The following is a 23,370-nucleotide window of genomic DNA, read 5'->3' as shown; positions in this document are numbered from 1 at the left end:
TGATACGGTGATGATAGGGGTTGATACGGGGATGACTAGAGGTTGAGACGGGGTGATAGGGGTTGAGACGGGTTGACTAGGGGTTGATACGGGGTGACTAGGGGTGATACGGGGTGTGGACTAGGGGTTGATACGGGGTTGACTAGGTGTTGACACGGGTGACTAGGGGTTGACACGGGGTGACTGGGGGTTGACACGGGGTGACTGGGGGTTGACACGGGGTGATACGGGGTTGACACGGGGTGACTAGGGGTTGACACGGGGGTGACTAGGGGTTGACACGGGGTGACTAGGGGTTGATACGGGGTGACTAGGGGTTGATACGGGGTGACTAGGGGTTGATACGGGGTTGATAAGGGGGTGACTAGAGTTGATACGGGGATGACTAGGGGTTGATACGGGGATGGACTAGGGGTTGAGACGGGGTGACTAGGGGTTGATACGGGGTGAATAGGGTTGATAGGGTGATAGGGGTGGATAGGGGTTGATACGAGGGGTTGATACGGTGGTTGATACGGGGGTGACTAGGGAGTGTACGGGGATGACTAGGGGTTGATACGGGGATGACTAGGGGTTGAGACGGGGTGATAGGGGTTGAGACGGGGGACTAGGGTTGAACAGGGATGACTAGGGGTTGATACGGGGTATGACTAGGTGTTGAGACGGGGTGGACTAGGGGTGGACGGGGTGACTAGGGGTTGATACGGGGTGACTAGGGGTTGATACTGGTGATAGGGTTGATACGGGGATGACTAGGGGTTGATACGGGGTTGACTAGGGGTTGACACGGGGTGACTAGGGGTTGTACGGGGTGACTAGGGTTGATAGGGGTGACTAGGGGTTGATAACGGGGTTGATACGGGGGTGAATAGGAGTTGATACGGGGATGACTAGGGGTTGATACGGGGATGACTGGTGGTTGAGACGGGGTGACTAGGGGTTGATACGGGGTGACTAGGGGTTGATACGGGGTGACTAGGGGTTGATACGGGGTGACTAGGGGTTGATACGGGGTTGATACGGGGGTGACTAGGAGTTGATACGGGGATGACTAGGGGTTGATACGGGGATGACTAGGGGTTGAGACGGGGTGACTAGGGGTTGAGACGGGGTGACTAGGGGTTGATACAGGGATGATGGGTTATACGGGGATGACTAGGTGTTGAGACGGGGTGACTAGGGGTTGAGGACGGGGTGACTAGGGGGTGAACGGGGTGACTAGGGTTGATACGGGGTGACTAGGGGTTGATACGGCGGATCTGTGACTAGGGTGACTACGGGGGGAACTAGGGGTTGAAGGGGTGAACTAGGGTTGACGGGGTGACTAGGGGTTGATACTGGTTGGGTGACTAGGGGTTGATAGTGATACGGGGTTGATAGGGGTGACTAGGGTTGATCGGGGTGACTAGGGGTCGATACGGGTGACTAGGGGTCGATACGGGGTGACTAGGGGTCGATTACGGGGTGACTAGGGGTTGATACGGGATGGACTAGGGGTTGAATACGGGGTGACTAGGGGTTGAACGGGGTGACTAGGGGTTGATACGGGGTGACTAGGGGTGACTAGGGGTTGATACGGGGTGACTAGGGGGTGACTAGGGGTTGATACGGGGATGACTAGGGGTTGAGACGGGGTTGATACGGGGATGACTAGGGGTTGAGACGGGGATGACTAGGGGTTGATACGGGGTGACTAGGGGGTGACTAGGGGTTGATACGGGGATGACTAGGGGTTGAGACGGGGATGACTAGGGGTTGATACGGGGTGACTAGGGTGATTAGGGTTTTATAGGGAGTGAATGGAGGTTAATATGGGTGAATGTGGTGACTTCCTTACCATGTTCCATAGCCACTACCCCAGCCTGTATCGGGGTTGTTTCCGTAGCCACTACCCCAGCCTGTATCGGGGTTGTTTCCGTAGCCACTACCCCAGCCTGTATCGGGGTTGTTTCCGTAGCCACTACCCCAGTCTGTATCGGGGTTGTTTCCGTAGCCACTACCCCAGTCTGTATCGGGGTTGTTTCCGTAGCCACTTACCCCGTCTGTACGGGGTGTTTTCCGTAGCCACTACCCCAGCCTGTATCGGGGTTGTTTCCGTAGCACTACCCAGCCCCCTATCAGGGTTGTTCCGTAGCCACTATCCCAGCCTGTATCAGGGTTGTTTCCTAGCCACTACCCAGTCTGTATCGGGGTGTTTACGTAGCACTACCCGTTATCGGGGTTGTTTCCGTAGCCACTACCCCAGTCTGTATCGGGGTTGTTTCCGTAGCCACTACCCCAGTCTGTATCGGGGTTGTTTCCGTAGCCACTACCCCAGCCTGTATCGGGGTTGTTTCCGTAGCCACTACCCCAGCCTGTATCGGGGTTGTTTCCGTAGCCACTACCCCAGTCTGTATCGGGGTTGTTTCCGTAGCCACTACCCCAGCCTGTATCTCTGAGAGGCTAGTAGCTGTATTGTACCTCAGCAACCCCTGAGAGGCTAGTAGCTGTATTGTACCTCAGTAACCTCTGAGAGGCTAGTAGCTGTATTGTACCTCAGCAACCCCTAGAGGCTGTTATACTGTATTGTACTCAGTACCTCATAGGCTAGTAGCTGTATTGTACCTCAGGAACCTTGAGAGGCTAGTAGCTGTATTGTACCTTCACAGTAACCTTAGAGCTAGTAGCTTATTGTACCTCAGTAACTCTGGAGCTAGTAGCTGTATTAACTCAGAACCCCTGAAGCTATAGCTGTATTGTACCTCAGTAACCTCTGAGAGGCTAGTAGCTGTATTGTACCTCAGTAACCTCTGAGAGGCTAGTAGCTGTATTGTACCTCAGGAACCTCTGAGAGGCTAGTAGCTGTATTGTACCTCAGTAACCTCTGAGAGGCTAGTAGCTGTATTGTACCTCAGGAACCTCTGAGAGGCTAGTAGCTGTATTGTACCTCAGTAACCTCTGAGAGGCTAGTAGCTGTATTGTACCTCAGGAACCTCTGAGAGGCTAGTAGCTGTATTGTACCTCAGTAACCTCTGAGAGGCTAGTAGCTGTATTGTACCTCAGCAACCTCTGAGAGGCTAGTAGCTGTATTTTACCTCTGAGAGGCTAGTAGCTGTATTGTACCTCAGCAACCTCTGAGAGGCTAGTAGCTGTATTGTACCTCAGGAACCTCTGAGAGAGAGAGAGGCTAGGAGCTGAATTGTACCTCAGGAACCCCTGAGAGGCTAGGAGCTGTATTGTACCTCAGGAACCTCTGATGAAGGCTAGTAGCTGTATTGTTACCTCGTAACTCTGAGAGGCTAGTAGCTGTATTTACCTCAGTAACCTGAGAGGCTAGTTAGCTGTATGTGTTTGAAGCCTTTTAACTGCTTCCCTTCAGAATGAGATTGCTGGAGAGGGCCAGTGAGTAATGCTGTGATGCTAACCGGGAAGGAGGGATGCATGCTCTCGCGCCATCCCACAGGTAACCTCCATAAACTCACCATTACAAACCAACCTATCCTGTGGATTCTAGTTGCAACCCACAGGCCATCCACAGGTACCTCCATATAACTCACCTTACAAACCAGTATATACTGTGGGATTACTAGTTGCCAACCCACAGGCCATACCCACAGGTAACCTATCCATAATAACTCACCTTAGCAAACCATCTATACTGTGGATTCTAGTTGCAACACAGGCCATCCCACAGGTATCCTCCATATAACTCACCTACAAAACCATCTAATACTGTGGGGATTTCTAGTTGCAACCCACAGGCCATCCCACAGGTAACCTCCATATAACTCACCTTACAAACCATCTATACTGTGGGATTCTAGTTGCAACCCACAGGCCATCCCACAGGTAACCTCCATATAACTCACCTTACAAACCATCTATACTGTGGGATTCTAGTTGCAACCCACAGGCCATCCCACAGGTAACCTCCATATAACTCACCTTACAAAACCATCTATACTGTGGGATTCTAGTTGCAAACCCCCGGCCCATCCCACAGGTAACCACCATATATACTCATCTTACAAACCGATTCTAATACTGTGGGATTCTAGTCATGCAACACAAGGCCTCCACAGTACTCCATATAAACTCACGCTAACAACCATCTATACCTGTGGGATTCTAGTTGCAACCACAGGCCATCCAACAGGGTAACACTCCCTATAACTCATCCTTACAAACCATCCTATACTGTGGGATTCTGTTGCAAACCGCACAGCCATCCACAGGTACCCTCCATATAACTCACCTTACAAACCATCTATACGGGGATCTAGTTGCAACCACAAAGGCCCTCTCCCACAGTACCACCATATAACACACCTTACAAACCGACTATACTGTGGGAATTCTAGTTGACAAGGCACCACAGGCACTCCTACTCACTACACACAGGACGGTTGTTAACCTGCATCCCGTACCTATAACTCACCGTACAAACCATCTATACTGTGGGATTCTAGTTGCAACCACACAGGGCCATCCAACAGGAACCTACCATAAACTCACTCTTACAAAACCATTCTATACTGGTGGGATTTCTAGTTGCAACCCACAGGCCATCCCACAGGTAACACCATAATAACTCACCTTCAAAACCATCTATACTGTTGGGATTCTAGTTGCAACCCCGGCTCTCCACAGGTAACCTCATAACTCACCTTAGCAAACCATCTACTGTGGGATTCTAGTGCAAACCACAGTGCCATCCCACAGGTCCGCCATCTCCTACTAAGCTGTTCGTTGGCCTATCACAGGTAACCTCTATACCCTTACAAACCATCTATACTGTGGATTTCTAGTTTGCAACCCACAGGCCTCCACACAGGTAACCTCCATATAACTCCACCTTACCAAACCATCTATACTGGGATTCTAGTTGCAACCCAAGGCCTATCCCACAGGTAACCTCCATAAAACTCACCTTACAAAAACCATCTATACTGTGGATTCTAGTTGCAAACCCACAGGCACAATCCACACCAGGTAACCCCATATAACTCACCTTACAATACCATCTATACTGTGTATTCTAGTTGCCCCACAGGCCCATCCCACGGGTAACCTCAATAACTCACTCTTACAAACCATCTATTACTGTGGTGATTCTAGTTGCAAACACCAGGCCAATCCCACAGGTAACCTCCATATAACTCACCTTACAAAACCATCTATACTGTGGGATTCTAGTTGCCAACCCACAGGCATCACCACGGTAACCTCATATACTCCCCTTACAAACCATCTATACTGTGGGATTCTAGTTGCAACCCACAGGCCATCCCACAGGTAACCTCCATATAACTCACCTTACAAACCATCTATACTGTGGGATTCTAGTTGCAACCCACAGGCCATCCCACAGGTAACCTCCATATAACTCACCTTACAAACCATCTATACTGTGGGATTCTAGTTGCAACCCACGAGCCCTCGCCACAGTAACCTCCATATAACTCATCCTTACAAACCCATCTATACTGGTTGGATCTAGTTGCAACCCACCAGACATCCCACAGTAACCTTCATATAAACTCACTTACAAACCATCTATACTGTGGGATTCTATTTGCAGACCACCGGCCATCCCCAGTAACTCCATATAACTCACCTTATCAAACCATCTATAATGGGGATTCTAGTTGCAACCCAAGCCATCCCACAGGGTAACCCATATAACACCTTCAAACCATGCTTACTGGTGGGATTCTAGTTGCAACCCACAGGCCATCCCACAGGTAACCTCCATATAACTCACCTTCAAACCAGTTATAACTGTGGGAGTTCAGTTGCAACTCCACAGGCCATCCCCACAAGGTAACCTCCAATAACTCACCTTACAAACCATCTATACGTGTGGATTCTAGTTGCAACCCACGGCCGATACCCAACAGGTGAACCCTCATATAATCACTATTACAAACACTTAACTGTTGGATTCTAGTTTGCAAACCCCAGGCCATCCCAACAGGTAAACCTCCATAAAACTCAGCCTTACAGAACCATCTTACTGTGGGATTCTAAGTTGCAACCCACAAGCCATCCACACAGGTAAACCTCCCATAATAACTCACCTTACAATACCCATCTATACGTGTGGGATTTCTAGTGCAACCCACATCCATCACCCACAGGTAACTCCATATAACTCACCTTACAAACCATCTATAGGTGGGATTCTATTTGCAACCCACGCCATCCCACACAGGTAACTCCATATACTCTCTTACAAACCATCTATACTGTGTGGATTCTAGTTGCAAACCCACAGGATCCACAGTAAACCTACCATATAACTCACCTTAAAAACCATCTATATGTGGGATCTAGTTGCAACCCCGGCCATCCCACAGGTAACCTCCATATAACTCACCTTACAAACCATCTATACTGTGGGATTCTAGTTGCAACCCACAGGCCATCCCACAGGTAACCACCATATAATCACTTTACAAACCATCTATACTGTGGGGATTCTAGTTGACTCAAGAGCCACAGGACCCACTACGCACTACATACCACTAACGTGGTTGTAACCACACCTCCATCATAACCTCATATAGTCGCCTTATCAAACCATCTATATCTGTGTGGGATTCTAGTTGCAGACCAAGGCCCATCCCACAGGAACTCCATAATACTCACCTTACAGAACCATCTATACCTGTGGTGATTCTAGTTGCAACCCAACAGGCACATCCAGGTAACCACTCATATAACTCACCTACAAAAACAGCTATACTGTGGGATTCTAGTTGCAACCCACAGGGCCATCCACATAACCTCCATATAACTCACCTACAAACCATCTATATGTGGGATTCTAGTTGCAACCACAGGCCCATGTGCCCACAGGTAAAACCTCCATATAACTCACCTTACAAAAACATCGATACGTGTGGATTCTAGTTGCACCACAGGCCATCCCAAGGTAAACCTACCATATCAACTCACCTTACAAACCTCTATACTGTGGGATTCTAGTTGCAGCCCACAGGCCATCCCGACAGGTACCCATATAACTCACCTTACAAACCATCTATACTGTGGGATTACTAGTTGCAGACCACAGGCCATCCCACGATGTAACCTCCATAAAACTCACCTTCACATCCATTATACTGTGGGATTCTAGTTGCAACCCACAGGCCATCCCACAGGTAACCACCATATAACTCACCTTACAAACCATCTATACTGTGGGATTCTAGTTGCAACCCACAGGCCATCCCACAGGTAACCTCCATATAACTCACCTTACAAACCATCTATACTGTGGGATTCTAGTTGCAACCCACAGGCCATCCCACAGGTAACCTTCCATATAACTACCTTACAACCATCTATCTGTGGGATTTAGTTGCAACCCACAGGCCATCCCACAGGTATCCTACCATATAACTCACCTTACAAACCCTCTATACTGTGTGGATTTAGTTGCAACCACAGGATCATCCCACAGGTAACCCCATAGATAACTCACTCTTAAAACCATTCTATACTGTGGGATCTAGTTGCAAACCCACAGGCCTATCCCACAGTAACGTCCAAAATAAAACTTCCACTTACCAAACCATCTATACTGTGGGATTCGAGTTCAACCCACAGGCCACCCACGCAGGTAACCTCCATATAACTCACCTTACAACCATCATACTGCGGGATTCTAGTTGCAAACCACAGGCCATCCCACAGGTAAGCCTCCATATAACTCACCTACAAACCATCTATACTGTGGGATTTCTAGTTGCAACCCACAGTGCCATCCCACAGTTAACTCCGATATACCTACCTTACACAAACCATCTTATACTGTGGGATTCTATTGCACCCACAGGCCATCCCACAGGTAACTCCATTAACTCACCTTACAAACCATCTATACTGTGGGCATTCTAGTTGCAACCACAGGCATACCCCACAGGTAACCTCCAGATAACTCCCTTACAAACCAATCATCTGTGGATTCTAGTTGTCAACCCACAGGTCACATCCCACCAAGGTAACCTTCCATTATAACTCACCTTACAAACCATTATACTGTGGGATTCTAGTTGCAAACCCAACAGGCCATCCCACAGGTAACCATATAACTCACCTTACAATACCATTCTATACTGGGGATTCTGTTGCAAAGTACCCACAGCTATCCCACAGGTAACCTCCATATACTCACTTACAAACCATCTTACTGTGGTATTCTAGTTGCACCACACGGGCCATCCCACAGTAACCTCCGATATAACTGCACCTTACAAACCATCTATATCTGTGGGATTCTAGTTGCACCCACAGGCCACCCACAGGAACCTCCATATAACTACCTTACCAAACCATCCTATACTGTGGGATTCTAGTTGCAAACCCACAGGCCATCCCACGGTAACTCCATATAACTCACCTTAAAACCATCTATACTGTGGGATTACTAGTTGCAACACCACAGGCCACTCCCCAGGTAACCTCCATATTAACTCACCTATACAAACCATCATAATTGGGATTCTAGTTGGAACCTCGACAGGCCATCCACAGTAACCTCCATATAACTCACCTAAGAACCATCATACTTGGGATTCTAGTGCAACCCACAGGGCCATCCCACAGTGTAACCTTCATATAACTTCACCTTACAAATCCTTTCTATACTGTGGGATTCCTAAGTTGCAACCCACAGGCCCCACCCACAGGTAACCTCAATACTAACTCACCTTACAAACCATCTATACCTGTGGATTCTAGTTGTCAAACGCCACAGGCCATCCCATCAGGTACCTCCATATAACTCACCTCAACCCATCTATACCTGTGGGCTTCTAGTGCAACCCACAGGCCTCCCACGGTACACCTCCATTAACTCACCTTACAAACCATCTATACTGTGGGATTCTAGTTTGCAACCCCAGGCACATCCAACAGGTAACCTCCATATAACTCACCCTACAAACCATCTATACTGGGATTCTAGTTTGCAACCCACATGGCCATCCCACAGGTAACCTTCCATTAACTCACCTACACACCATCCCTGATACTGTGGATCTTATTTGCAACCACGAGTGCCTCTCCACAGGTAACCTCCATATAACTCACCTTACAAACCCTCTATACTGTGGGATTTAGTGCAGGCAACCTCACAGGCCATCCCACAGGTAACCTCCATATAAGCACCTTTACAAACCATCTATACTGGGCATTTCTAGTTTGCAACCAACGAGCCATCCCACGAGGTAACCTCCATTAACTCACTTTACAAACCATCTATACGGTGGGATTGATAGTTGCAACCCACAGGCCATCCTACAGGTAACCGCTCCATATAACTCACCTTAACAAACCATTCTATACTTGTGGGATTCTATTGCAACAATCAGGCATCCCACAGGTAACCACCTATCTATAACTAACCTTACAAAACCATCTATACGTGGGGATTCTAGTTGCAACCACAGGACACACACAGGTAACCTCCTATAACTTCAAATATACCTCAGACCTCTACTACCACATATCTACAATACATTAAGTGTGTTACCTCAGACCATCTACTACCACATATCTACAATACATTAAGTGTGTTACCTCAGACCACTACTACCACATATCTACAACTACATTAAGTGTGTTACCTCAGACCACTACTACCACATATCTACAATACATTAAGTGTGTTACCTCAGACACTACTACCACATATCTACAATACATTAAGTGTGTACATCAGACCCCTACTACCAATATCTACAATACATTAAGTGTGTTACCTCAGACCACTACTACCACATATCTACATACATTAAGTGTGTTACCTCAGACCACTACTACCACATATCTACAATACATTAAGTGTGTTACCTCAGACCACTACTACCACATATCTACAATACATTAAGTGTGTTACCTCAGACCACTACTACCACATATCTACAATACATTAAGTGTGTTACCTCAGACCTACTACTACCACCATTATCTACAATACATTAAGTGTGTTCCATCAGACCACTACTACCACATATCTACAATACATAAGTGTGTTACCTCAGACCTCTACTACCCACATATCTACAATACATTAAGTGTGTTACCTCAGACCTCTACTACCACATATCTACAATACATTAAGTGTGTTACCTCAGACCTCTACTACCACATATCTACCATTACATTTAAGTGTGTACCTCAGACCACTACTACCACATATCTACAATACATTAAGTGTGTACCTCAGACCTCTACTACCACATATCTACAATACATTAAGTGTGTTCCCTCAGACCTCTACTACCACATATCTACAATACATTAAGTGTGTTACCCTCAGACCTCTACTACCACATATCTACAATACATTAAGTGTGTTACCTCAGACCACTACTACCACATATCTACAATACATTAAGTGTGTTACCTCAGACCACTACTACCACATATCTACAATACATTAAGTGTGTTACCTCAGACCACTACTACCACATATCTACAATACATTAAGTGTGTTACCTCAGACCACTACTACCACATATCTACAATACATTAAGTGTGTTTACCTCAGACCTCTACTACCACATATCTACAATACATTAAGTGTGTTACCTCAGACCACTACTACCACATATCTACAATACATTAAGTGTGTTACCTCAGACCTCTACTACCACATATCTACAATACATTAAGTGTGTTCCCTCAGACCTCTACTACCACATATCTACAGTCGTGGCCAAAAGTTTTGAGAATGACAAATATTAATTTCCACAAAGTTTGCTGCTTCAGTGTCTTTAGATATTTTTGTTAGATGTTACTATGGAATACTGAAGTATAATTACAAGCATTTCAGAAGTGTCAAAGGCTTTTATTGACAATTACATGAAGTTGATGCAAAGAGACAATATTTGCAGTGTTGACCCTTCTTTTTCAAGACCTCTGAAATCCGCCCTGGCATGCTGTCAATTAACTTCTGGGCCACATCCTGACTGATGGCAGCCCATTCTTGCATAATCAATGCTTGGAGTTTGTCAGAATTTGTGGGTTTTTGTTTGTCCACCCGCCTCTTGAGGATTGACCACAAGTTCTCAATGGGATTAAGGTCTGGGGAGTTTCCTGGCCATGGACCCAAAATATCGATGTTTTGTTCCCCGAGCCACTTCGTTATCACTTTTGCCTTATGGCAAGGTGCTCCATCATGCTGGAAAAGGCATTGTTCATCACCAAACTGTTCCTGGATGGTTGGGAGAAGTTGCTCTCGGAGGATGTGTTGGTACCATTCTTTATTCATGGCTGTGTTCTTAGGCAAATTGTGAGTGAGCCCACTCCCTTGGCTGAGAAGCAACCCCACACATGAATGGTCTCAGGATGCTTTACTGTTGGCATGACACAGGACTGATGGTAGCGCTCACCTTGTCTTCCCCGGACAAACTTTTTTCCAGATTCCCCAAACAATCGGAAAGGGGATTCATCAGAGAAGCCTTCTTCACAATAATTGAACCGCTCTCCTTGAAGTTCTTGATGATCCGATAAATGGTTGATTTAGGTGCAATTTTACTAGCAACAATATCCTTGCCTGTGAAGCCCTTTTTGTGCAAAACAATGATGACGGCACGTGTTTCCTTACAGGTAACCATGGTTGACAGAGGAAGAACAATGATTCCAAGCACCACCCTCCTTTTGAAGCTTCCAGTCTGTTATTCGAACTCAATCAGCATGACAGAGGGATTGCCAGCCTTGTCCTCATCAACACTCACACCTGTGTTAACGAGAGAATCACTGACATGATGTCAGCTGGTCCTTTTGTGGCAGGGCTGAAATGCAGTGGAAATGTTTTTGGGGGATTCAGTTCATTTGCATGGCAAAGAGGGACTTTGCAATTATTTGCAATTCATCTGATCACTCTTCCTAACATTCTGGAGTATATGCAAACTAAGGCAGCAGACTTTGTGAAAATTAATATTTGTGTCATTCTCAAAACTTTTGGCCACGACTGTATGCGTCTGTGTCTGTGTTTGTGTTGCTTCACAGTCCCCGTTGTTCCATAAGGTGTATTTTTACCTGGTATTTAAATCTGATTCTACTGCTTGCATCAGTTACCTGATGTGGAATAGAGTTCCATATAGTCATGGCTCTATGCAGTAATGTGCTCCTCCCATAGTCTGTTTCCATGGTTTCCAGGCCATTCCATTTGCTCCGTTCCGGACATTATTATGAGCCGTTTTTCATTTTGCCTGTTTACACACCTGTTGTTGCTAAATGTGATATAAATTGCTTCATTCATCGAAAGATGATCAGCATTTACCCACTTATTTACTGACTATTACACCTCCAGAAGCACTTATTTAATATCTAATTCAAATATTGTCTCTTCTGCCTGTTCATTGCTGTTAAACTCCGTCCTCTCCACCAGGTAAGACAACTCTGATCAAGGCGTTGACGGGTGACGCTGCGCTGCAGCCTAGAGATCAGCTGTTTGCCACGCTGGACGTCACGGTGCACGCCGGGACGCTGCCTAGTCACATGACTGTGCTTTATGTGGATACCATCGGCTTCCTGTCCCAGCTTCCCCACCAACTCATAGACTCCTTCTCCGCTACGCTGGAGGACGTCATTCACTCTGTATGTTACAACAGTTTTTCATTTCAAAATGTTTCCAATTCATCCCAAAGGTGTTCGATTAGCGTTACATTGTCCCTTCACTGGAACTAAGGGGCCTAACCCGAACCATGAAAAACATCCCCAGACCATTATTCCTCCTCCACTATGGGGCAGGTAGTGTTCTCCTGGCATCCGCCAAACCCAGATTAATTAACCGGACTGCCAGGTGGTGAAGTGATTCATTACTCCAGAGAATGTGTTTCCACTGCTCCAGAGTCCAATGGCGGCGAGCTTTACACCACTCCAGCGGACGCTTCGTATAGCGCATGGTGATCTTAGGCTTGTGTGCGGCTGCTCGGCCATGGAAACCCATTTCATGAAGCTCCAGACAGAACAGTTCTTGTGCTGACGTTGCTTCCAGGGACAGTTTGGAACCCGGTAGTGAGTGTTGCAACCGAGGACAGACAATTCGGAAGTCCTGTTCCGTGAGCTTGTGTGGTCTACCACTTTGCGGCTGAGCCGTTGTTGCTCCTAGACGTTTCCACTTCACAATAACAGCACTTACAGTTGACCGAGGCAGCTCTAGCAGGGCAGAAATTTGACGAACTGACTTGTTGGAAAGGTGGCATCCTGTGACGATGCCACATTAAACGTCACTGAGCTTTTCAGTTAGGCCGTTCTACTGCCAATGTTTGTCGAAGGAGATCGCATGGCTGTGTGCTCGATTTTACACACCAGTCAGCAACAGGTGTGGCTGAAATAGCTGAATCCACTAATTTGAAGGGGTGTCCACATACTGCTCTATAGATAGTGTTCTTTCTCCTCGTTCTGTCCCCAGGACCTGATAGTCCATGTGAGAGACATCAGCCACCCAGAGACTGTGAACCAGAAGGAGAATGTGTTGAATGTCCTGAGGAACCTTCAGATCCCAGACAGACTGATGAGCTCCATCGTAGAAGTCCACAATAAGATAGATCTGGTGGACAGGTGAGGAGATTAACATTCACACACAGTCTTGTACAGCTAACCTTGTGGAGACACACAATTCAGTCCCATTCAAAATCCTATTTTCCCTAAACATAAACCGTATCCTAACCCGTACCCTAATCCGAACCTTAACCTAAAACTACCCTAGCTCCTAAACCCTAAACGAAAACCTAGCTCCTAACCCTAAAACTACCCTAGCTCCTAACCCTAAAACTACCCTAGCTCCTAACCCTAAAACTACCCTAGCTCCTAACCCTAAAACTACCCTAGCTCCTAACCCTAAAACTACCCTAGCTCCTAACCCTAAAACTACCCTAGCTCCTAACCCTAAACCCAACCCTAGCTCCTAATCCTGAACTTAATTCTAATTCTAATCTTAACGCTAAACCCCCTAGATATAGCATTTGAACTTGTGGGGACCAACAAAATGTCCCCAGTTGGTCAAATGTTTGTTCGTTTACTATTCTTGTGGGGACTTTTGGTCCACAAGTAGTTAAACACGTACACACGTACACACACACACACACACACACACACACACACACACACGTACACACACACACACGTACACACACACACACACAGTTAGAACAGCACACTCAAACACTTCGGTGAGATGCAAATTAGTCTGTTGAGGGGAGGAACTAAAGTCTGTTGAGGGGAGGAACTAAAGTCTGTTGAGGGGAGGAACTAAAGTCTGTTGAGGGGAGGAACTAAAGTCTGTTGAGGGGATGGAACTAAAGTCTGTTGAGGGGATGGAACTAAAGTCTGTTGAGGGGATGGAACTAAAGTCTGTTGAGGGGATGGAACTAAAGTCTGTTGAGGGGATGAACTAAAGTCTGTTGAGGGGAGGAACTAAAGTCTGTTGAGGGGAGGAACTAAAGTCTGTTGAGGGATGAACTAAAGTCTGTTGAGGGGAGGAACTAAAGTCTGTTGAGGGGATGAACTAAAGTCTGTTGAGGGGAGGAACTAAAGTCTGTTGAGGGGATGAACTAAAGTCTGTTGAGGGGAGGAACTAAAGTCTGTTGAGGGGAGGAACTAAAGTCTGTTGAGGGGATGAACTAAAGTCTGTTGAGGGGAGGAACTAAAGTCTGTTGAGGGGATGAACTAAAGTCTGTTGAGGGGATGGAACTAAAGTCTGTTGAGGGGATGGAACTAAAGTCTGTTGAGGGGAGGAACTAAAGTCTGTTGAGGGGAGGAACTAAAGTCTGTTGAGGGGAGGAACTAAAGTCTGTTGAGGGGAGGAACTAAAGTCTGTTGAGGGGAGGAACTAAAGTCTGTTGAGGGGAGGAACTAAAGTCTGTTGAGGGGAGGAACTAAAGTCTGTTGAGGGGAGGAACTAAAGTCTGTTGAGGGGAGGAACTAAAGTCTGTTGAGGGGATGAACTAAAGTCTGTTGAGGGGAGGAACTAAAGTCTGTTGAGGGGAGGAACTAAAGTCTGTTGAGGGGATGAACTAAAGTCTGTTGAGGGGAGGAACTAAAGTCTGTTGAGGGGATGAACTAAAGTCTGTTGAGGGGAGGAACTAAAGTCTGTTGAGGGGAGGAACTAAAGTCTGTTGAGGGGAGGAACTAAAGTCTGTTGAGGGGAGGAACTAAAGTCTGTTGAGGGGAGGAACTAAAGTCTGTTGAGGGGAGGAACTAAAGTCTGTTGAGGGGATGAACTAAAGTCTGTTGAGGGGAGGAACTAAAGTCTGTTGAGGGGATGAACTAAAGTCTGTTGAGGGGAGGAACTAAAGTCTGTTGAGGGGAGGAACTAAAGTCTGTTGAGGGGAGGAACTAAAGTCTGTTGAGGGGAGGAACTAAAGTCTGTTGAGGGGAGGAACTAAAGTCTGTTGAGGGGAGGAACTAAAGTCTGTTGAGGGGAGGAACTAAAGTCTGTTGAGGGGATGAACTAAAGTCTGTTGAGGGGAGGAACTAAAGTCTGTTGAGGGGAGGAACTAAAGTCTGTTGAGGGGAGGAACTAAAGTCTGTTGAGGGGAGGAACTAAAGTCTGTTGAGGGGAGGAACTAAAGTCTGTTGAGGGGAGGAACTAAAGTCTGTTGAGGGGAGGAACTAAAGTCTGTTGAGGGGAGGAACTAAAGTCTGTTGAGGGGAGGAACTAAAGTCTGCCAGATGTATATGTGACTGGTGTTTATCCATATATAAGTTCTTATTATTCATTATTATTATTATTATGTTGTCGTCCTCAGCTATGAGCCCTGTGAGCCCAACAGCTTGCCTATCTCTGCTCTGAGAGAACAGGGTCTGGAGGAGCTGAAGATAGTAGTAGAAGAAGCTATAGTGAGATCTACAGGGAAACAGGTCCTGACTCTCCCTGTGGACCTCAGCAGCTCCCAGTTAAGGTAAGGTTAACTTAACATTGGCAGACCCCTAGCGTCAAGAGGTTAAAGGTAATGGAATCGAGCCACATGCTGTGCGTGACTGCTACAGTAATGACAGGAATATAGTAGCAGTCACTTTGAACAACCTCATTCATATGGCGTTACACGTCTACTTCTTCTTCTGCATGTTCTTCTTCTTCAGTATACACAGTAAGTACGGTGCATTCAGAAAGTATTCAGACCCCTTGACTTTTTCCACATTGCTACGTTACAGCCTTATTCTAATTTGATTTTTTTGATTTTTTTGATTTTTTTTAAAGCAAAATCCTCATCAATCTACACACAGTACCCCATAATGATAAAGTTAAAACAGGTTTTTAGATTTTTTTTGCAAATGTATTCAAAATGTAAAACAGAAATACCTTATTTACATAAGTATACATAAGCCGAAGGAATTATCTGTAGAGCTCTGAGAGGCACAGATCGGGGGAAGGGTACCAAAACATTTCTGCAGCATTGAAGGTCCCCAAGAACACAGTGGCCTCCATCATTCTTAAATGGAAGTAGTTTAGAACCACGAAGACTCTTTCTACAAGAATCGGGGGGAAAAGGGAGGTGACAAAGAACCCAATGGTCACTCTGATAGAGCTCCAGAGTTCCTCTGTGGAGGTCTGAGAACCTTCCAGAAGGACAACCATCTCTGCAGCACTCCACAAATCAGGCCTTTATGGTAGAGTGGCCAGACGGAAGCCGCTCCTCAGTAAAAGGCACATGACAGCCTGCTTGGAGTCACCTAGAGGACTCTCAAACCATGAGAAACAAGATTCTCTGGTCCGATGGAACCAAGATTGAACTCATTGGCCTGGATGCCAAGTGTCACGTCTGGAGGAAACCTGGCACCAACCCGATCTAACATCTCTGGAGAGACCTGAAAATAGCTGTGCAGCGACACTCCCCATCCAACCTGTCAGGGCTTGAGAGGATCTGTAGAGAAGAATGGGAGAAACTCCCCAAATACAGATGTGCCAAGCTTGTAGCATCATACCCAAGAAGACTGAAGGCTGTAATCACTGCCAAAGGTGCTTCAACAAAGTACTGAGTAAAGAGTCTGAATACTTATGTAAATGTCATATTTAAGTTTATATAATTTTATTACATTTGCAAAAAATTCTAATAACCAGTTTTTGCTTTGTCATTATGGGGTATTGTGATGTCATTATGGGGTATTGTGATATCATTATGGGGTATTGTGATGTCATTATGGGGTATTGTGATATCATTATGGGGTATTGTGATGTCATTATGGGGTATTGTGATATCATTATGGGGTATTGTGATGTCATTATGGGGTATTGTGATGTCATTATGGGGTATTGTGTGTCAATTGATGAGGGGGAAAAAAATATTTAATTAATTTGAGAATAAAGCTGTAACGTAACAAAATGTGGAAAATGTCAAGGGGTCTGAGTACTTTACAAATGCACTGTATGACTGGTTTCACATTTGTCTCCAGCTATTGTAAGGTCAAATATATCTAAAACAAGTGTCATTTATATTTACAATCCCCTTTTCCAAACGCATTACTCATTTACCTAGCTCTTATCAATAACTCTTATGAAGTTGTAAATTATAGTGCAATGAGAATGGTGTCTCATTTACATAGCTCTTATCAATCAATCAATCAAATGTATTTATGAAGCCCTTTTTACATCAACCAATGTCACAAAGTGCTCTACAGAAACCCAGCCTAAAACCCCAAACAGCAAGCAATGCAGATGTAGAAGCACGGTGGCTAGGAAAAGAAGAAACCGAGAGAGGAACCAGGCTCTGAGGGGTGGGCCAGTCCTCTTCTGGCTGTGCCGGGTGGCGATAACAGTACATGGCCATCAATAGCTCTTATCAAGTTGTAAATAACGGTGCATGGAGAATGGTGTCTCATTTAATACGGTGTATCTGTAGACACACCTCCATTAATACAGTGTATCTGTAGACACACCTCCATTAATACAGTGTATCTGTAGACACACCTCCATTAATACAGTGTATCTGTAGACACACCTCCATTAATACAGTGTATCTGTAGACACACCTCCATTAATACAGTGTATCTGTAGACACACCTCCATTAATACAGTGTATCTGTAGACACACCTCCATTAATACAGTGTATCTGTAGACACACCTCCATTAATACAGTGTATCTGTAGACACACCTCCATTAATACAGTGTATCTGTAGACACACCTCCAGTAATACAGTGTACCTGTAGACACACCTCCATTAATACAGTGTATCTGTAGACACACCTCCATTAATACAGTGTACCTGTAGACACACCTCCATTAATACAGTGTATCTGTAGACACACCTCCATTAATACAGTGTATCTGTAGACACACCTCCATTAATACAGTGTATCTGTAGACACACCTCCATTAATACAGTGTATCTGTAGACACACCTCCATTAATACAGTGTACCTGTAGACACACCTCCATTAATACAGTGTATCTGTAGACACACCTCCATTAATACAGTGTATCTGTAGACACACCTCCATTAATACAGTGTATCTGTAGACACACCTCCATTAATACAGTGTATCTGTAGACACACCTCCATTAATACAGTGTATCTGTAGACACACCTCCATTAATACAGTGTATCTGTAGACACACCTCCATTAATACAGTGTATCTGTAGACACACCTCCTCCACACCTCCATTAATACAGTGTATCTGTAGACACACCTCCATTAATACGGTGTATCTGTAGACACACCTCCATTAATACAGTGTATCTGTAGACACACCTCCTCCACACCTCCATTAATACAGTGTATCTGTAGACACACCCCCATTAATACGGTGTATCTGTAGACACACCTCCATTAATACAGTGTATCTGTAGACACACCTCCATTAATACAGTGTATCTGTAGACACACCTCCATTAATACAGTGTATCTGTAGACACACCTCCATTAATACAGTGTATCTGTAGACACACCTCCATTAATACAGTGTATCTGTAGACACATCTCCATTAATACGGTGTATCTGTAGACACACCTCCATTAATACAGTGTATCTGTAGACACACCTCCTCCACACCTCCATTAATACAGTGTATCTGTAGACACACCTCCATTAATACGGTGTATCTGTAGACACACCTCCATTAATACAGTGTATCTGTAGACACACCTCCTCCACACCTCCATTAATACAGTGTACCTGTAGACACACCTCCATTAATACAGTGTATCTGTAGACACACCTCCATTAATACAGTGTATCTGTAGACACACCTCCTCCACACCTCCATTAATACAGTGTACCTGTAGACACACCTCCATTAATACAGTGTATCTGTAGACACACCTCCATTAATACAGTGTATCTGTAGACACACCTCCATTAATACAGTGTACCTGTAGACACACCTCCGTTAATACAGTGTATCTGTAGACACACCTCCATTAATACAGTGTATCTGTAGACACACCTCCATTAATACAGTGTATCTGTAGACACACCTCCATTAATACAGTGTATCTGTAGACACACCTCCATTAATACAGTGTATCTGTAGACACACCTCCTCCACACCTCCATTAATACAGTGTATCTATAGACACACCTCCATTAATACAGTGTATCTGTAGACACACCTCCATTAATACAGTGTATCTGTAGACACACCTCCATTAATACAGTGTATCTGTAGACACACCTCCATTAATACAGTGTATCTGTAGACACACCTCCATTAATACAGTGTATCTGTAGACACACCTCCATTAATACAGTGTATCTGTAGACACACCTCCTCCACACCTCCATTAATACAGTGTATCTGTAGACACACCTCCATTAATACGGTGTATCTGTAGACACACCTCCATTAATACAGTGTATCTGTAGACACACCTCCATTAATACAGTGTATCTGTAGACACACCTCCATTAATACAGTGTATCTGTAGACACACCTCCATTAATACAGTGTATCTGTAGACACACCTCCATTAATACAGTGTATCTGTAGACACACCTCCATTAATACAGTGTATCTGTAGACACACCTCCATTAATACGGTGTATCTGTAGACACACCTCCATTAATACGGTGTATCTGTAGACACACCTCCATTAATACGGTGTATCTGTAGACACACCTCCATTAATACAGTGTATCTGTAGACACACCTCCATTAATACAGTGTATCTGTAGACACACCTTCATTTATTTGATCTCCACCCCCAAATGAATAGCGGTTGAATAGTTGGTGAGTAGTGGGTGAATAGCAGGTGAATAGCAGGTGAATAGCAGGTGAATAACAGGTGAATAACAGGTGAATAAAAGGTGAATAGCAGGTGAATAGCAGGTGAATAGCAGGTGAATAGCAGGTGAATAACAGGTGAATAAAAGGTGAATAGCAGGTGAATAGCATGCTATTCTCGTGCTTTAGTTCAACTTCAGAATACGCATAGAGAGAAAAGTGCATATAAAGGAAATTACGTTTACGCTTAACTCAGGTCGGAATGAGGGCCTTTTAGAATAGATTTTAAAATGATATTATTCATGTTTAAGGCTAGGCTTGGTTTATCCCCATTCTATATCTCTAACCATTCATCTCCCTACGAGCCAGGACACAGACTGAGATGCTCTGGCATGCCACTGTTAACCATTCATCTCCCTACGAGCCAGGACACAGCCTGAGATGCTCTGGCAGGCCACTGTTAACCATTCATCTCCCTACGAGCCAGGACACAGCCTGAGATGCTCTGGCAGGCCACTGTTAACCATTCATCTCCCTACGAGCCAGGACACAGCCTGAGATGCTCTGGCAGGCCACTGTTGACCATTCATCTCCCTATGAGCCAGGACACAGCCTGAGATGCTCTTGCATGCCACTGTTAACCATTCATCTCCCTACGAGCCAGGACACAGCCTGAGATGCTCTGGCAGGCCACTGTTAACCATTCATCTCCCTACGAGCCAGGACACAGCCTGAGATGCTCTGGCAGGCCACTGTTAACCATTCATCTCCCAACGAGCCAGGACACAGCCTGAGATGCTCTGGCAGGCCACTGTTAACCATTAATCTCCCAACGAGCTAGGACACAGCCTGAGATGCTCTGGCAGGCCACTGTTAACCATTAATCTCCCAACGAGCCAGGACACAGCCTGAGATGCTCTGGCAGGCCACTGTTAACCATTCATCTCCCTATGAGCCAGGACACAGCCTGAGATGCTCTGGCAGGCCACTGTTAACCATTCATCTCCCTATGAGCCAGGACACAGCCTGAGATGCTCTGGCAGGCCACTGTTAACCATTCATCTCCCTATGAGCCAGGACACAGCCTGAGATGCTCTGGCAGGCCACTGTTAACCATTCATCTCCCTACGAGCCAGGACACAGCCTGAGATGCTCTGGCAGGCCACTGTTAACCATTCATCTCCCTACGAGCCAGGACACAGCCTGAGATGCTCTGGCAGGCCACTGTTAACCATTAATCTCCCTACGAGCCAGGACACAGCCTGAGATGCTCTGGCAGGCCACTGTTAACCATTAATCTCCCAACGAGCCAGGACACAGCCTGAGATGCTCTGGCAGGCCACTGTTAACCATTCATCTCCCTACGAGCCAGGACACAGCCTGAGATGCTCTGGCAGGCCACTGTTAACCATTAATCTCCCTACGAGCCAGGACACAGCCTGAGATGCTCTGGCAGGCCACTGTTAACCATTAATCTCCCTACGAGCCAGGACACAGCCTGAGATGCTCTGGCAGGCCACTGTTAACCATTAATCTCCCTATGAGCCAGAACACAGCCTGAGATGCTCTGGCAGGCCACTGTTAACCATTCATCTCCCTATGAGCCAGGACACAGCCTGAGATGCTCTGGCAGGCCACTGTTGACCATTCATCTCCCTATGAGCCAGGACACAGCCTGAGATGCTCTGGCAGGCCACTGTTAACCATTAATCTCCCTACGAGCCAGGACACAGCCTGAGATGCTCTGGCAGGCCACTGTTAACCATTCCAAAGTCTAGGTTGAAAACTAAAGGCCAGACATTTTCCATAAGGACCCCTAGACTTTGGAATAGTCTGCCAGAGCAGATTAGGCTTGCAGATTCAGTGCCTCTTTTTAAATCCCTGCTGAGAAGAGACTTTTATATAGAAGATTTGAATGGCTGATTTTACCGTCTGATTTTAATTAGCTATCTGTTTCATTCTCCTTCCTCCTGTCTGTTTCTTTATTAGTACTTTTATTTTATGATGTAAATCACTTTGTTATTTGTATCGAAAAGCGCTATATAAATAAAGTTATTATTATTAACTTCTTCTTCGTGTGTTTCCAGCTGGCTGTACAAGGAGGCAACCGTTCAGGAAGTGGACGTCAACCCTGATGAAGGTTCCGCTGTCGTCAAGGTGATCATCAGTGCTGCTGCGTACGGACGCTACAGGAAGACGTTCCAACTTAGTTAGAAACACTACAGGTCTACACCAATGATGTGTCTAAACCCTGGATGATTGACAGGAGGCTTTTTGAAGCCACCGCGCAGCCATAGAAATGCGTTTATTAATGTCTACATTAGTTTTTGACACATTTATTATATTACAGACACCTTAATGCATCAAAAATGTTTGATGTTAGCTTAACATACAAATAAAAACGTTTTCCTTAATAAAGTCTTTATTTTTGAGTACTAATGTTACTGTCCCTTGTATAATGGCTACGGTGTCTCAAAATGGACAAACAGTACTACTGTATAGCCAATTATTTTCTTGTTTTTTCAAGCAAAGGTCTTTTAAGGGAGTATGGAGCACACTCGTTCGGTTCAGCGAGGCGAGTTCGGCCGGACTGAAGCCTTTACCCATAATCACTGTTACCGAGAGTTCCTGTTATAACATCCTTTTATAGGGAACACGCAACAAATACTGTCAGCTGTTTCATCAGAAAACCAAACAACTCTTGTTGTATGAATGATACAATGCATTTAATGTATTTAAATGTAAATATGTAAACAGGAAAGTGACAAAGTATAACCGTATATTGATTCATTATTAACTGTCTATCATGTTTCACATCTCACCTGAGCTGGATCTGGTTGTATCAGTGGAGAAACATTCACCTGATCTGGATCTGGTTGTTTCAGTGGAGAAACATTCACCTGATCTGGTTGTATCAGTGGAGAAACATTCACCTGATCTGGATCTGGTTGTTTCAGTGGAGAAACATTCACCTGATCTGGATCTGGTTGTTTCAGTGGAGAAACATTCACCTGATCTGGTTGTATCAGTGGAGAAACATTCACCTGATCTGGATCTGGTTGTATTAGTGGAGAAACATTCACCTGATCTGGATGTTTCAGTGGAGAAACATTCACCTGATCTGGTCGTTTCAGTGGAGAAACATTCACCTGAGCTGGTTGTTTCAGTGGAGAAACATTCACCTGATCTGGATGTTTCAGTGG

The 23,370-nt window shown here is 45.3% G+C and overlaps 1 protein-coding gene across 1 annotated transcript in view; it reads left to right on the top strand.

Moving 5' to 3' along the window:
• Positions 1-22,602, top strand: part of gtpbp6 (GTP binding protein 6 (putative)) — a 27,486-nt gene extending 4,884 nt beyond the window's left edge. The window contains exons 2-5 of the mRNA XM_039003051.1: positions 12,386-12,594; positions 13,412-13,560; positions 15,750-15,902; positions 22,255-22,602. Of these exons, the coding sequence (XP_038858979.1) occupies positions 12,386-12,594; positions 13,412-13,560; positions 15,750-15,902; positions 22,255-22,381 (638 nt within the window). The 3' untranslated portion in view covers positions 22,382-22,602. The remainder of the gene's footprint in view (positions 1-12,385; positions 12,595-13,411; positions 13,561-15,749; positions 15,903-22,254) is intronic.
• Positions 22,603-23,370: the final 768 nt, after the last annotated feature.

The sequence above is a fragment of the Salvelinus namaycush genome, chromosome 10 (assembly GCF_016432855.1).
Source record: "Salvelinus namaycush isolate Seneca chromosome 10, SaNama_1.0, whole genome shotgun sequence".
Classification (NCBI taxonomy): Eukaryota; Metazoa; Chordata; class Actinopteri; order Salmoniformes; family Salmonidae; genus Salvelinus; species Salvelinus namaycush.
The sequence above is the reverse complement of the archived record's forward strand: the minus strand, read 5'-3'. Positions and strand labels throughout refer to the sequence as shown.